The sequence below is a fragment of the Sceloporus occidentalis genome, unplaced genomic scaffold, assembly GCF_023333645.1.
Source record: "Sceloporus occidentalis isolate IW3139 unplaced genomic scaffold, rSceOcc1.0.p SCAF_91, whole genome shotgun sequence".
NCBI lineage: Eukaryota > Metazoa > Chordata > Lepidosauria > Squamata > Phrynosomatidae > Sceloporus > Sceloporus occidentalis.
In genome coordinates this window covers 897,506-914,021 of record NW_028317071.1, presented here as the reverse complement: position 1 = coordinate 914,021, position 16,516 = coordinate 897,506, and the positions used below count along the sequence as shown (strand labels likewise).

At 38.3% G+C, this 16,516-nt stretch overlaps 1 protein-coding gene across 1 annotated transcript in view; it reads left to right on the top strand.

Moving 5' to 3' along the window:
* LOC149284509 (tetratricopeptide repeat protein 28-like) overlaps nucleotides 1–16,501 on the top strand; it is a 42,434-nt gene extending 25,933 nt beyond the window's left edge. Inside the window, exons 14-23 of the mRNA XM_089496538.1 lie at nucleotides 331–478; nucleotides 586–765; nucleotides 4,548–5,286; nucleotides 5,846–5,970; nucleotides 7,163–7,400; nucleotides 10,634–10,710; nucleotides 10,819–10,842; nucleotides 11,895–12,024; nucleotides 13,194–13,301; nucleotides 13,397–16,501. Coding sequence (XP_089352664.1) covers nucleotides 331–478; nucleotides 586–765; nucleotides 4,548–5,286; nucleotides 5,846–5,970; nucleotides 7,163–7,400; nucleotides 10,634–10,710; nucleotides 10,819–10,842; nucleotides 11,895–12,024; nucleotides 13,194–13,301; nucleotides 13,397–14,739 — 3,112 coding nt within the window. The 3' untranslated portion in view covers nucleotides 14,740–16,501. The remainder of the gene's footprint in view (nucleotides 1–330; nucleotides 479–585; nucleotides 766–4,547; nucleotides 5,287–5,845; nucleotides 5,971–7,162; nucleotides 7,401–10,633; nucleotides 10,711–10,818; nucleotides 10,843–11,894; nucleotides 12,025–13,193; nucleotides 13,302–13,396) is intronic.
* Nucleotides 16,502–16,516: the final 15 nt, after the last annotated feature.

The window sequence follows — 16,516 nt, the reverse complement described above, 5'->3', positions numbered from 1 at the left end:
TCATTTGATTATAAATTTTATTCAATCTTTTAAATATTGTTAATTTAATTTACTGAATTATTATTTTATTTTATTATTTAATAATTTGTTTAATTTATTTAATAATTTGATTGTTTATTATTTAATTATTTAAATATTTAGATATTTTAAAATATTGTTTAAATATTATTTATTTAATTTAATCATCTAATTATGATTATCTAAAAATGATTAAATTAAATAATATCATTTAGTTATTATTCATTTAATTGTTATTTATTTAATTAAATTATTTATTAAATTATTTAATCGATTGATTTAAATTGTTTAATTTACGTATTTGTTGCGCAGGAACTGTCAGAGCATGAGCAGCCTCCTCAGCGCAACTGTATCGCCGGCGAAGGACACATCAGCGTCTTCTTTGCTGCAGCGGACCGCGTCCTACGCCAAATCCCCTCTGCGCGCACTCTACGACATCCTCATCAGGCCTCTGGAAGGCGTGAGTTTTGGCGCGGTTTCCTGCAACAGCTCTGACAGCGACATTGCGCACCTCTAAATGGCAGCCTGGTTTGACGCAGTTTGGTCTCTCCTCCGTTTTTTCCACAGGGTCTCATGCACGCCGGCGGCCCGGTGGGTCGCCACCGCCATTTGACGCTGGTCCTGGAGGGGGAGCTCTTCCTGGTCCCCTTCGCGCTCCTCAAGGGCAACGCCTCCAACGAGTATCTCTATGAACGCTTCACGCTCGTCGCCGTCCCCTCCATTTGCGCCCTCGGTGACGGCACAAAGGTAAGACACCATTTCCCCGTAGTCCTTCACCATCCTTTTTTTGACAGGTGTCTCAGACTCAGGAGTCCTTATAGAGTGGGCGGCGCAATTTTTATGGGGTTTATATGCTAATTAAAAGTGCTAATTATATATAATTAGCACTTTTAATTAGCATATAAACCCCGTAAAAACCGCGCCGCCTTTATGATATATAAATAAATATTTATTTAATATATTTTATTAATTATAAAATATATTAAATATATATATATATATATATATATATATATATATATATATATATAAAATACATATTTTATGTCATATATATATATTTAATTTCAATAAATAAATACATATTTATATACATTTATTAAAAATTTTATTATTAAATATTTTAAATATTTTTAATATATTAATTAAATGGGATATTTAATATTATTTAATTTACATTCATAAATACATATTCATTTACTATTTATTATATTACATATTTTGAATTGCCGGTTTATATATTAAAATATATTAATTTAATGTAGGTATATTTAATATATAATATATTAAAAAGAGATTATTTTATATATATATATATATATATATATATATATTTAAAATATTCATTTGTTAAGAAATGAATATTTAAAATATGTTGTATATATATTTACGATTTGTTAAATATATTAAATAGTTTGTCTTTCTTAAATATTTTGCAGTTTACATATTACAAATTATATTAAATATTAATGTTATATATTAATATAATATATAATATATAATGGTGGTGCAGTGGTTAAATGCCTGTACTGCAGCCATTCACTCAAAACCACAAGGTTGCGAGTTCAAGAAAAGCAAAAGGGCCCAAGCTAGACTCAGGCTTTCATCCTTCCGAGGTCTCTAAAATGAGTACCCAGACTGTTCGGGGGTAATTAGCTTACTTGCTGTTCACCGCTATGATCTTTAGAATAGCGGTATATAAATAAAACCAATTATTATTATTATTATTATTATTATTATTATTATATTTTATTTATGCTAATAGATTTTATATATATTTATATTTTTATATCTATTTTAATTTTTATTAAATATATTAAATGACATTTAATATATTAATATTAATATATAATATATTTTGTATATGTATTAAATATATAGTTGATATTTTAATGTAAATATATTTTATATCTTTTAAATATTAAATATGTATTTATATATTGATATAAATAAATATTTATATAAATAGATAAATATATTAGATATTTAAGATATGAATAAATATTTATATATGTAGATAAATAAATATATAAAATATTTATAATATAAAAATATATTCGATATTTAAAATATAAATATTTATATAAATAAATAGATTTTTAAGAAAAATATTTATATCTAAATATAAATCAACAAATAAATATTTAAAATATAAATAAATATTAATATCAATATATAAATAAATAGATATTTAAAATATAAATAAACATTTATATCAATATATAATATTAGATGTTTAAAATTTAAATAGATATTTATATCAATATATAAATAATTATTTAAAATATAAGTAAATAAGTATCAATCAATCAATCTTTATTAATGCTTAAGCCAAAGGCCATTCGCATGATAAAATATAAAACCAATAACAGCAATTCAGAATTATAAAATATTCCATCAGATAACATCCAGATTTAATACATAATATACTTCCAGTCAATTAAATAAGACAGCGTTAAAAAAACAAAAAAAAACCACTTCAAGGTTTGGGTAAGATCATCCACCTAACCATCATTAAAAACATTTAAAAAAAAAAACCAAACATAAACGGCTTCAAAGTTTAGATAAGGTCATCCCCCTGACAATCAACTGCAATGTCTGCTATTATCCTTGCCCGAATTTTGATTGCTGCTGATGCAAACAGTGAAACCTTATAAGTTACCTTAGAATCGATATCAGACAAGAGATAATAAATCTTTTCAGAAATGGTATTAGACTGTAAATTGGACAGAATAGATCCCATAAATTTAGTTCCTGGACCAGTATATAGTGAACAAGAAAACAAATAATGAGGCAAATCCTCGATTTGTGGGGCTCCACAAATACATAAACGGGAATCCTTAGGTGTATGTGAATATCTACCGTCAATCATGGCTGAGGGCATTGTTTGAAAGCGGAGAGCTGTAAAAGCCTGTCTGAGCTTTAGAAATGTAAGATTCCCTAGGTAAACAGCCATCTGATGGTCCAATTTATATAATCTAAACCATTTGGAAAATTTCGAATTATTAATAACCAGTCTATCCAGATGCACATCATGGTTAAAAATATATTCACGGAGTTTCTCTCTTGAATTCCAACTGGAAGAATTTTCAATTAGAGCAGGATATGATTCAAGCAGCCTCTGGTGTCTTGAGCTCCAGACTTTGCAGCTTGATAAATATTGAAAACACAACTTAGGAAAAACTTTAACCGTAGACTCTTTAACAGATCTCCAATAATTAAGTAAAGTAAAATGAATGCGAGCTCTAATGGAAGGGAGGCCAACCTCAGCCCGGACCAAGGCTGCAGGCGTGCCAGGAGGGAGTAGGAGCAATTTCCTGAGAAACATATTCTGGATGGCCTCCAGTTTGACCATTTGGGAATCATCCCAACCCCACACAGCAGCGCCATAAAGAATCTGGGTTATAACTTTACTCTGAAATATTTTAACAGCAGGTGCAACTAAATGACCCCCTGCCTGATTATAGAATCTAAGGATTGCTCCAATTGATCTCACAGCTACTGCTCTGCTAGCTTCTATGTGGGGCTTCCAAGGGAGGTTTTCTGTGAAGTAAATGCCGAGATACTTAAATTCTCTGCATTGTTCAATCTGATGACCGTTAATAGAACAACGAAAATCAGAGTGTCTTTTCCCAAAAACCATTACCTTTGTTTTATTATAGTTGATAACAAGCTTTTCCTTGGAACAAAATGCCTCCAGCTTGGAAAGTAACCTTCTCAGACCTATACGTGTAAGTGAAATTAAAACCATGTCATCAGCATATAACAGAATGGAGATCTTTTTTGATCCAAGTGTAGGTGGAAAAAATTCTGGGCCAGAAAGTGCTGGGATGATGTCATTTAAATATAAATTAAAAAGTGTTGGTGCCAAAAGACATCCTTGTTTAACTCCTTTATTTGTAGGAATAGGATCAGTTAGTGAACCAGAGGTAGCAACTCTTATCCTTGCTGTTGTATTGGTATAAAGTTCCTTAATCAGAAACAGTAAGCGGTTGTCTATATTAGTATTGGCCAATTTATGCCATAACAAGTTTCTGTCAGTTGAATCAAAAGCTGCTGCTAGATCAATAAAGGCAACAAATAGATGTTTTGTAGGGCCTTCGATTCTTTTCAGGGCTAAATAATAAAGAATCAAACAGTGATCAATAGTACTCTGGCCCTCCCTGAATCCAGCTTGTTCAGGATAAATAATCTGGTTATTAAATTCCCAGTCCTCCAATCTATTTAATAAATGTCTACTATATAGCTTAGAATCCACGTCCAGAAGGCTTATGGGTCGATAGTTATTAGTAAGTAAATATATAAATAAATGCATTAGATATTTAAAATATAAATAAATATTTATATCAATATATAAATAAATATATTAGATATTTAAAATTTAAATAAATATATATATCAATATATAAATAAATATATTAAATATTTAAAATATTGACAAATATTAATAGCAATATATTAATTATTAATATATTAATTATTTATATAGTGATATTAATATTTAATACATTTAATACATTTTAATTCAGCTCCAGCCGAAGAAAGCCGCCGCCTCTTCTTCTTTTGCCGCCACCGCTGCGTACGCTTCTCCCTTGCCATCGTCGGCCGCGGTGGTGGGCAACCCGGCGCTGCCTCCGTCGGTGATGGATCGCTGGCTTTGGGGCCCGATGCCATCAGCTGAGGAGGAGGCCTTCTCCGTGGCAGAGATGCTCGGATGCCAGCCTTTGGTCGGGGCAACTGCCACCAAAGACCGCGTCATCGCCGCCTTGGCGCAAGCGGAGTGTGCCCACTTCGCCACGCACGTCTCCTGGAAACTGTCTGCCTTGGTTTTGACCCCAAACGCCGAGGCTGGCAGCTCCGGGAGCGCTTCGTACGCCAATTTGTACACGATCCCGGAGTCTCTGCGGATGCCAGACGACGATGCGGAAAGCATAGTGGACGTCCCTCCTCTCCATGAGTTCCTGCTGACCGCTGCCGATGTCCTGGACCTGCGGCTGGCGGTCAAGCTGGTGGTGTTAGGGGCGTATCCGGAGTCGCATGGGAAAGCGACCGCTGACGGCGTCGTCGGACTGACGCGGGCGTTCCTGGCAGCAGGTGCGCAGTGCGTCATGGTCTCCCTCTGGCCAGTGCCGGTCGCCGCTTCGAAGGTGTTCGTCCGCGTCTTCTATGCGGCGCTCCTCAATGGGATGAAGGCCAGCACGGCGCTGGCGGACGCCATGAAGGCGGTCATGGCGAGCAAGGAATTCTCACACCCCTCCAACTGGGCAGGTGAGGGCGGCTGGAGTTGGGACAGAGCGGTCATAATAGACCTTAATGCCTATTAACATTATTGCATATTAAAACTCAATTTACACACACACATACACACACACACACACACACAAACACACAGTATCCACACACAGACGTTATATACATATTATCAATATATTGTTGACTTTATATATAAATTGTATGTGTGTGTGTGTGTGTCTATATATATATATATATATTTAATCAAGCTCTTTGCTGTAATTAATTAAGAATAATTAAGGATTAGTTAAGGATTAATATAATTATATAATATTATTATTATATAATATATAATATATAATATAATATTAAATATGATATACAATATTAGTACAAATATTAAGATAATTATCTGCCAATATTAATAATTAAAAATTAATTAATTATAATTATTAATTAATATTCATAATTATTAATTAATTGTTTATAATTAATAATTAATAAAAATAATTAATAAGTAATTTAAGAACTAATGACACAAAATGTATCATAAGCCAGGGAAACGCGGGACTCATTTTCGTGTTTTCCGCGCCAGGATTTACGCTGATCGGGAGCGACGTGAAGCTGACCAGCCCTTCATCCCTCATCGGTCAAGCTCTGACTGACATCCTCCAGCATCCGGACCAAGCGCGCGACGCCCTCAGGGTCCTCCTCCATCTTGTGAGTATTTTTGGTGCCGGCGCAAAGGACGTGCCAACGGGATTAAAATAAATTAAAATAAATTAAGGATTAGAATAAATTAAATGTGTTTAAATAATATTATAAAATATAATAATAATAATAATAATAATAATAATAATAATGTTTTAACTTTTTCAAAAAAGATTATGTTTTTGGAAAAATATAATAAATTTTAAATGAAATAAATTTTAAATAAGTTTTAAATTTAAAAATTATAAATAAATAATAAATAAATTAAAACACATATAATATGTAATTACAAGTTTAGGAAAATGTAATAATGTTTTACATTTTAAAAAAATATAATATTAGTTTTGGAATATATAATAATTAGTTTTAAATTTAAAAATATATAATATATGATATTATAGGCTTTGGAATATATAATAATATATGGTTTATAACAATTTGTAATATCATAACTTTTTGAAAATATAATGATAGGTTTTAATTTTTTAAAATAAGTTTTGGAAAAATAATACATTTCAAAATTTTAAAAATATATAATTTATTATATTATAACTTTTGGAAAATATAATAAGCAGTTTTAAAAATTTTAAAATATCATATACTTTTTCTGAAAATATAATACATAATATTATAGGTTTTGGAAAATATAATAATAATGTTTTAAAATTTTCAGACATAATTTGTAATATAAGTTTTGGAAAATATAATAAATTTTAAATTTTTTTAAAATAATACAATATTTAATATAGGTTTTGTAAAATGTAAATGTTTAATACATAATATTTTTCATTATTATATATTATATATAATAATATAGTATTATAATATTAATTATAATATAATATATATTTATAATAATATATATTTATAATATTGTAATATTAATGATAATATTGTAATATATAATATTTATAATACTGTAATATTAATTATAATATAATATTGTAATATATATTTACAATACTGTAATATTAATCATAATATTTTAATATATATTTATAATATTTTAATATTAATTATAATATAATATTGTTATAATATTTATAATATTTTAATATTATAATATTATATTACAATATTCAAATATTTATAGTATTTTTTAATATCACTTATAATATTAAGTGTCTATTAATGGAATAACTGTAATTGTGCCACCGCCGCTGGTGCTGCCGTTGGTCTCCTTCCTTTGTCCCTTGCACAGGTGGAGAAGTCCCTCCAGCGCATGGCTTCTGGTGTCCCGGCGAAGGTGCTCTACACGTCGCAGCAGAGTGTGGAGCGCAAGGTGGGCGGAGTCGGTGGGTGGCAGGCGCTGCTGATGGCGGTGGGCTTCCGCTTGGACCCTCCGTCTGCCGGTCTCCCATCCGCGGCCGTCTTCTTCCCGACCTCCGACCCCGGAGGACTCCTCCAGGACTGCAGCAACACCCTCCAGGCACTGCTGGGTAAAAACAAGGGAACGAGGGAACGAGAGAGAGAACGGATGAAGGAGAGAGAGAGAGCGAAGGAGAAAGAGGGAGGGAGGGAGGGGAGAAAGGAAGGGAGGAAGAATGAGAGAAAGAAAGAGAGAGAGGAAGAAATAGGGAAGGAGGGAATGAAAGAAAGAAAGAGACAGAGAGACAGAGAAAGAAAGAATGAAATAATGAAAGAGCGAAATAAAGAGGGAATGAAATAAAGAAAGAGAGAAAGAGAGAGAGGAAGGAAGGGAAGTAGGGAATGAAAGAAAGAGAGACAGAGAAAGAAAGAAAGATAGAAAGAAAGAAGGAATTAATGAAAGAAAGAGAATAAAGAGAGAGGAAGAAAGGGAAGGAGGGAATGGAAGAAAGAAAGAGAGAAAAAAGAGAGAGAGGAAGAAAGAGGGAATGAAAGAATGAGAGAGGAAGAAAGAGGGAAGGAAAGAGAGAGGGGGAGGGAGGAGAGGAAAGAAGGAAGGAAGGGGAGGGAAAAAGGAAGGAGTAGGAAGGAGGGATGGAAAGAAAGAGGGAAAAAGGAGAGGAAGGGAAGAAGGAGGAATGAGGGGGAAGGAAGGAAGGAAGGGGTCAAAAGAAGGAATGGAAGAAGGAATCATAGAATCGTAGAGTTGGAAGAGACCACAAGGGCCATCCAGTTCAACCCCCTGCCATGCAGGAAATCACAATCAAAGCATCCCCGACAGATGGCCATCCAGCCTCTGTTTGAAGACCTCTAAGGAGGGAGACTCCACTACACTTCGAGGAAGGAGTGTGTTCCACTGTCGAACAACCCTTACTGCCAGGAAGTTCCTCCTAATGTTGAGGTGGAATCTCTTTTCCTGCAGCTTGCATCCATTGCTCTGGGTCCTAGTCTCTGGAGCAGCAGAAAACAAGCTTGCTCCCTCCTCAATATGACATCCCTTCAAATATTTAAACAGGGCTATCATATCACCTCTTAACCTTCTCTTCTCCAGGCTAAACATCCCCAGCTCCCTAAGTCGTTCCTCATGGGGCAAGGTTTCCAGACCTTTCACCATTTTAGTCGCTCTCCTCTGGGACACGCTCCAGTTTCTCAATGTCCTTTCTGAATTGTGGCGCCCAGAACTGGACACAATATTCCAGGTGGGGCCTGACCAAAGCAGAATATAGTGGCACTATTACTTCTCTTGATCTAGAAACTATACTTTTATTGATGCAGCCTAAAATCGCATTGGCCTTGTTAGCTGCCGCATCACGCTGTTGACTCATGTTCAACTTATGGTCTACTTGGTCTCCTAGATCCCTTTCACACATAGTTTCATTCAGTCAGGTGTCCCCCATCCTATATTTGTGCATTTCATTTTTCTGCCTTAAGTGCAGTACTTTACATTTCTCTGTTTTGAATTTCATTTTGTTAGCTTTGGCCCAGCTTTCTAGTCTGTTCAAGTCATTTTGAATACTGATCCTGTCCTCTGGAGTATTAGCTACTCCTCCTATTTTGGTGTCATCTGCAAATTCGATAAGTATTCCCCCAATTTTGTCCTCCAAGTCATTGATGTTGAATAGCACTGGGCCCAGGACAGAGCCCTGTGGGACCCCACTGGTCACTTCTCTGCAGGATAAAAAGGAGCCATTGTTGAGCACTCTTTGCGTTCGGTCAGTCAACCAATTACAAATCCTTGTTGCCTTGTCTAGCCTACATTTTACAAGCTTGTTTGCAAGAATATCGTGGGAAACTTTGTCAAAGGCCTTACTGAAATCAAGATATACTATATCCACAGCATTCCCTTCATCTACCAAGCTGGTAATTTTATCAAAGAAAGAGATCAGATTTGTCTGGCATGAGTTGTTTCTCTGAAACCCATGTTGACTTTTTGTGATTGTGGCATTGCTTTCTATCTGCTGGGGATGTTTTGACTTGGATTTCCTGCATGGCAGGGGGTTGGACTGGATGGCCCTTGCGGTCTCTTCCAACTCTATGATTCTATATGTTCACAGACTCTCTGTTTAATGATCTGCTCCAGAATCTTTCCTGGTATTGATGTCAGACTAACTGGACGATAATTGTTGGGATCCTCTTTCTTCCCCTTTTTGAAGATGGGGACAACGTTGGCCCTTCTCCAGTCTTCTGGGACTTCTCCTGTTCTCCAGGAGTTCTCAAAGACTGTTATTGCCAATGGCTCCGATATTACATTTGCCAGTTCTTTTAGTACCCTTGGATGGAGTTCATCTGGTCCTGGAGACTTATATTCGTTTAGATTAACAAGGTATTCCTCTACTATCTCCTTACTTATTCTGTGCTGAAATTCCCGTATTCTGTCCTCTGCTCCATTATCCTCAGGTTGAGCACCCTTTGCCTTTTCTGAGAAGACTGAGGCAAAGAAGGTGTTGAGTAATTCTGCCTTTTCTCTATCTCCTGTTAGCATTTTGCCATCTTCTCCACGCAGTGGCCCTACCGTTTCCTTCTTCTTCCTCTTGCTGCGGACATATCCAAAAAAGCCCTTTTTATTGTTCTTAACCTCTCTAGCAAGCCTGAGTTCATTCTGCGCTTTAGCTTTTCTGACCTTATCTCTACACATACCTGCTATTTGTTTGAATTCCTCTTTGGTGATTTCCCCATTTTTCCATTTCTTATACATGTTCCATTTAAAACTTAGCTCAGTTGAAAGTTCCTTAGTCATCCATCCTGGTTTCTTGAGACACCTCCCATTTTTCTTCCTCACTGGAACTGTTTGAAATTGTGCCTTCAGTATCTCTCTTTTGAGAAACTCCCATCTGTCCTGAACTCCTTTATCTTTTAGTATTTCTGACCACGGGATCACCCTCAATACTTCTCTAAGTTTACTGAAATCCGCTCTCCTAAAGTCTAGGATGCGTGTCTGACTATGCCTGGCTTCTCCTTTCCATTGCATAACAAACTCCAGGAGAACATGGTCACTTCCACCTAATGATCCCACCACTTGCACCCCATTAACCAAGTCATCTTTGTTGGTTAGGATCAGATCCAAAATAGCTGACCCTCTTGTTGCCTCTTCCACCTTTTGGACAATGAAGTTATCTCCAAGGCAAATGAAAAATTTGCTTGAACTTGAGGATTTGGCTGAGTTTGGGAATGGGGGGAAAGAGGAAAGAGAGGGAAGAAGGGATGGAAAGAGAGAAGGAGAAAGAGGGAGGGAGGGAGGGAGGGAGGGAGAGGGAAGTGGAAGGTGTTTTTGGGGTCCGACGTGTAATTTACTTCCTCTTCCTAGGTCTTCCAACCACTGCCCTCCAAGCACTTTGCAAACTAACTTCCACCTCCGAAACCGGGGAGCAGCTCATCGGCCGGGTGAGGAAATGGCGGCCTACTTCCTCTTCCTCTTCCTGGAGGCCATTTTGTGGGCGCTAAATACCTCTCTCTCTCTCTCTCTCTCTCTCTCTGTGTGCTTACCAAAAGGCTGTTAGAAACATGGTGGGGATGGTAAGTACGGGGTGCCCCCCCAAAAAAACACAGAATGCGTCCGCGCCACGCATGATGGCGGCCATATTGTGTCATAACGTTATTATAATTAATTACACTGTTAATGTTTTAAATAATTTTACATTATTTTTAATTATCGTTTTTATTATTTAATTGTTTTAAAATTATTTATTTGATTATTTTTAAATTATTATTTTTACTTATTTAATTTTTTAAATAGTTATAAATAAATATTTTAAATTTTAAAATTGTTTTAAATTATTTTTACTTATTTATTTTTTAAATTATTATATTTGATTATTTAATTATTTTAAATAATATTTTAAATAAATATTTTTAATATTTTTAAAATTATTTTTGATTATTATTTTTACTTGTTTAAATATTTTTAATTATTTAATTATTTTTGAAATTATTATTAATTATCTAAATAATATTTTAAATAAATATTTTAAATTTTGAAATTATTTTTAAATTATTATTTGATTATTTAATTATTGTTACATTATTGTTATTTAATTAATTCTTATTAAATAATATTATTTTTTACTTTTTAAATTATTTTTTAATGTTTTAATTATTTAATTATTTTTAAATTATTATTATTTAATTATTGATTAAATTATTTCTATTTTTTTATTATTTATTTAAATAATATTTTGAAATAAAATTTATTTATTTCACCAAACCAAAATAAATGCCTCTCTGGGAATCTCTAAAGTCCTCCAACTATGATCAATATTGATGGATGCTGACCATAGAAGAACGCCTCTCTAGGAATGTCGTGCAGTGCAACTCTATGATTGACATCAATAGATGTGGATTACAGAGGAATGCCTCTCTAGGAATCTCTGTAGTCCTCCAACTCAACTCTATGATCAATATTGATGGATGCCGACCATAGAGTTGCGCCAGAGGATTCCTAGAGAGGACATACTATTTGGATACGCGAATAACAGAAGCTGTCTAAGTCGAAGCCGTGGACATTGGGGGGGGGGCAGCGCAACGCGGTGCAATCTTGACCACCGCATCTCCGTCTCCTTCCTGCGCAGCTCCATCAGGTCTTGGTGCAGCTCCAAGTCGGGGAGAAGGAGCAGGACTTCTCATTGGCCCCCATCCAGGTCTCCATCAGTGTCCAACTATGGCGGCTCCCTGGGTGCCACGAGTTCCTGGCGGCGCTTGGTAAGTTCTCCGTGGTTCGGAGTCCGAGTCGCGACAGACGTCGGTTGTCATCTCGGAGGGATGGGTCAGCAAGAGGATGGATGGACGGCGGGGTAATAATAATAATAATAATAATAATAATATGTTTTATTTTTATACTGCTTTTCCGAGGTGATCAAAGCGGTTCACAGAATCAATAAAAATTAACACATCATAAAAACAACTTCAAAAAACCAATAAAAATAGAACAACATGTAATAAAGACAAGCAAGATGGCGGTCGGGAGGAGGGCTTGTCTTCTTGGCAGGCAGAGGCCTGTTGTTGCCAGCCTGCTTCTCTCCCCCTCAAGATGGCGGTCGGGAGGAGGGCTTGTCTTCTTGGCAGGCAGAGGCCTGTTGTTGCCGGCCTGCTTCTCTCCCCCTCAAGATGGCGGTCGGGAGGAGGGCTTGTCTTCTTGGCAGGCAGAGGCCTGTTGTTGCTGGCCTGCTTCTCTCCCCCTCAAGATGGCGGTCGGGTAGTTATTACTAATTTAATTAAATAATTATATTAATAATAATATATAATTAAATAGAATAAATATTAATAATAATTAAATATATAATAATAATTATTATTTTATTATAATTTAAATATAGGTATTTAATTTTTATTTTATTTAATTATTATTATTTAAATAAAGGTATTTAATTCCAATTTTTAATAGTTATTAAATAAATAATATTGGAATTAAATACGTTTATGTAAATAATAATACTTATTATTTTAATATTATTTAAATATGTTTTTAATTTTATTTATTTAATTTATTATAATTTAAATATTACTTAAATATATTTTTATTTAAATTATTTTTAAATATAATTTTTTGTTTAATTAGTATGTGATTTTACTATTATTTTATATATGTAAGTATATAATAATGATTTAATTTAAATGTTAATTTTATTATTTATTATTAAATTATTTATAATTATTTATTTATTTAAATAATAAAATAATGATATAATTAAATAATGATTAAATAAAAATAAAAATAAATTACACTAATAATAACAATAATAATGATGAGTTCCTCATACTTAAGTTAAATATTAAGTAAAGTTTAAAAGATGTGAAAGGTAAATATGCGCCTAAACCTAACATATACCCAGTCCTGAGTTTGAATCTCTTTCATTTGCGGGTTTCCGCAGGCTTCGATTTGTGTGAAGTCGGCCAGGAGGAGGTCATCCTGAAGACCGGGAAACAGGCCAACCGCCGGACGATGCACTTTGCGCTCCAGACCCTCCTGGCCCTTTTCGGTGAGCGATGGCCCTTCCTGCCATGCAGGAATACATAGAACAACAGTCCGAATGGACTATGAAGGGCCAAAACTTACCCTCCTTTCTCCCCGCAGATTCAACCGAACTCCCCAAACGCCTGAGTCTGGACAGCTCCTCCTCCCTTGAATCCTTGGCCTCGGCGCAGTCCGTCTCGAACCCGGGACCAATAGCGTATCTGAACCCGCCCTTTTCCCCAGACAACATGGCTTCCGATACTATCTCCGTCTACAGCCTCAGCTCCGTCACCTCGTCGGTCAGTTTTGCCTCCAAACAAGATGGACGCTACGACTGCGCAGAGAGGCCGAAAAACGCGTTCTTGGCGCAACAACGGATGCTGTCCGCCGCCGCCAAAGATGACGACGACGACGAAGGCTTCTCCGTCCTCAGCAATGAGCCGCTGGCGGCGTCCAAGATGGCCACCCTCGTCCCCAGCCCCAACTCGCCATTCCAAAAGGTTGGGTGCCTCGCCGCCGCGTTGGATGCTGGCGCCGAGTCGGACCACTCCAGTACGGAGACGGACAGCACCGTCAAGTTGCAGGACGGCAGCGGTGGCAGCGGGCGCAACCTGAAACTTGACCCACAGACGTTGGCGCAGAAGATCCTGGCGGAGACGCAGACACACCTCCTTGCCGTGGAGCAGTTCCAGCGCAACAATGACGGCAACGGCGTCATCCTCGGCCGCAGCAGAAGCCTAGATGCTGGATCCGCGATGCCCGGCAGTATGTCGTCTTTCTATTTGTCAGAGACCAGTGCCTTCAGCTGCCCATCGCCGCTGAAGCCGACACCCCCCGCCAGGAGCTCATCCCTACAGAAGATCTGTGTGGCGTACGACGGCAACGCCAAAGATGGCGGTCGTCCGTCCCCTGTCTTCCGCCTCAAGTACCCCACTTCTCCGTACAGCGCCCACATTTCAAAGTCACCGCAAAACACCTCGCCGAGCTCAGGGAACCATTCGCCGGCCGCCAGCATGCCTTCGCCGGTGCTGTCGTACTCTTCCGCCAGCTCGGCGTGGTCCATCCCCGCCGACGTGAACAAAATGGCCACCATCGATGACAAAGTCCAAGCCATTCACAACCTGAAGATGTTCTGGCAGAGCGTCCCGCAGCAACCCTCCGCGGCGAAATCCCTGCGTGGCGGCAGTGGCGGCGCGGCGCTTAATTGCTCCCGCCGCGACGTATTGACTTTGTTGAACTTGTCGCCACGTCGCGCGAAGGAGGACGCTGCTGTCGACCGCCTAGAGATGAAGGACCTATTAGCGCCACTCCCGCTCAGGAGGGACCCCCCCAACAGACGCCGGTGTACGGACAGCACCACCGGACCCCTTAAACCGACGACGCCGTCCTCTGTGCGGCTCCCTGTGGTGAATGGCTACAAGTTTTTGTCGCCTGGACGCTTCTTCCCATCTTCGAAGTGCTGAGGCGCAGTTTGGCGTCAGCACCGTTTTCCAATTTAGGGATTATCATTGGGGGGGCGGGGACAAAATGGCGGAATTGCGCACTTTTCACTTCCCATTTTGGTTCCAAAATGGGGTTATTTACGGAAAGCGGGATACGGGAAACGGCGCTCGGCGCTCGGAGGTTCAGGATAAGATGGGACCCCTGCTCTGGATGGCAGGATCCGTCCTTTGCAAAAGCGTAGCGCCACCATTGTTGAGCACCTTCAATCCGCCTGATAATTTCGTAGTTATGACGACGTTGTTCAAAATGGCGTCACGTCGAGCGTCCAGAGCGGAAGCCGAGACGGATCCGCTCTCGTTCTGCTATGTACCCCTTTAGCTTGACTGACCTCACCGCTGGTGAGCGCCAGGACACTGACCGTTCCCCTCGTGCGGTCCTTTTCCGTACCCTATGCAAATGGCGGTCAGACGATGCCGTTCAAGGCGGCCATGTTGCCCCCTCTTCCTCCAGAGATGCTGTGCTTCCGCGTTTCTTCCTTGTTTTCCAGGGCGGCCATTTTGCACCGATGTTTGTGTCGGCGTGTCCGCCGGATCTTGCCGTACGCATGTCCTGCGCGGTTTCCTCACTGCAGATTTTTATGGGGTCCCCATCTGAAAACTATCCTCCCCTCGCCCCAAATTTGTCGCGTGCAACTTTTTTGTCGTTATTGTCGTCATTTTCCTGTTTCATGCATGTCCCAAAAAAATGAAAATGCCGCTTTCCCAATGCGAGCAATAAAAGGGGTATTTTTTCACATGCATCGGCGCGGTCATGTCGTCCTTTCACTTCCCATCGTGGCACACGTCAAATTGGACCCGCCGCTGTCGCCACTTGCGCACAGGCACACAATCCACACCTGTCGCCATTTTGGGTTCCAGGGCCTGGACGGCGTCGTTTACGTAACCCTTTACGCAAACGCACCTCACAGCGCTCCGTTGCGCGGCGTGGTTTTTTAAACACATTTTCCCGTAAACTGATTAAGGACAGTTTTTCTCCTCGCCGCCATTGCCGCCACTGCCATTTTGTCATTTTTTTATATTTACCAAAAAAGGTTTTCATATTTTTATCGCAATTTGTAAAAAAAAGAATGGGTTAAAAAAATGGACGCCATTTTGGCGTCTTCCTTTGTGATTTCAGTGTCTATTAAAAAGCATGAGAACTCTCGATCTCAGGACTCGTTCTGTCTTACTATTTTTAGGGATGATGCGAGATGGAGTCTTAGGTCAGGGATGATGGGAGATGGTCCTAAGGCCATGGTTAGGGATGATGGGAGATAGAGTAATAGGTCAGGGATTATGGGAGAGGGTCCTAAGACCATGTTAAAGGATGGTGGGAGATGGAGTCTTGAGGCCTTGGTTAGGGACGATGGGAGTTGCAGTACACCATCACTTTTCCTTCCATCCCAATATCCTCAGCTACATGGGATTGTGGGAATTGGAGTCCCTAAAACTCTTAGGGATGGGACTACAAATCCCATCCCAACTTGGTTGGGTGGGGGATGATGGGAGCTGCAGTCCACTACTTGCAAGGTGGCCCTTCATAGCACAGGGACAAATTGGGAGGTGGGGGGAACTGACAAGAGTGTGAGGGTACTTAACCCCTATTTATATGACAACTTCCGGTACAAACCGGAAGTGTGTATTGTTTCACGGGGGGGACGCTCTCTGTGGTGGGGCGTCGAGAACGACTAAAACAATGGGTGTTTGAGGCCTTTTAGGCCTAACAGAGGGGTCGTGGACTACAAAAACCATCACTCGA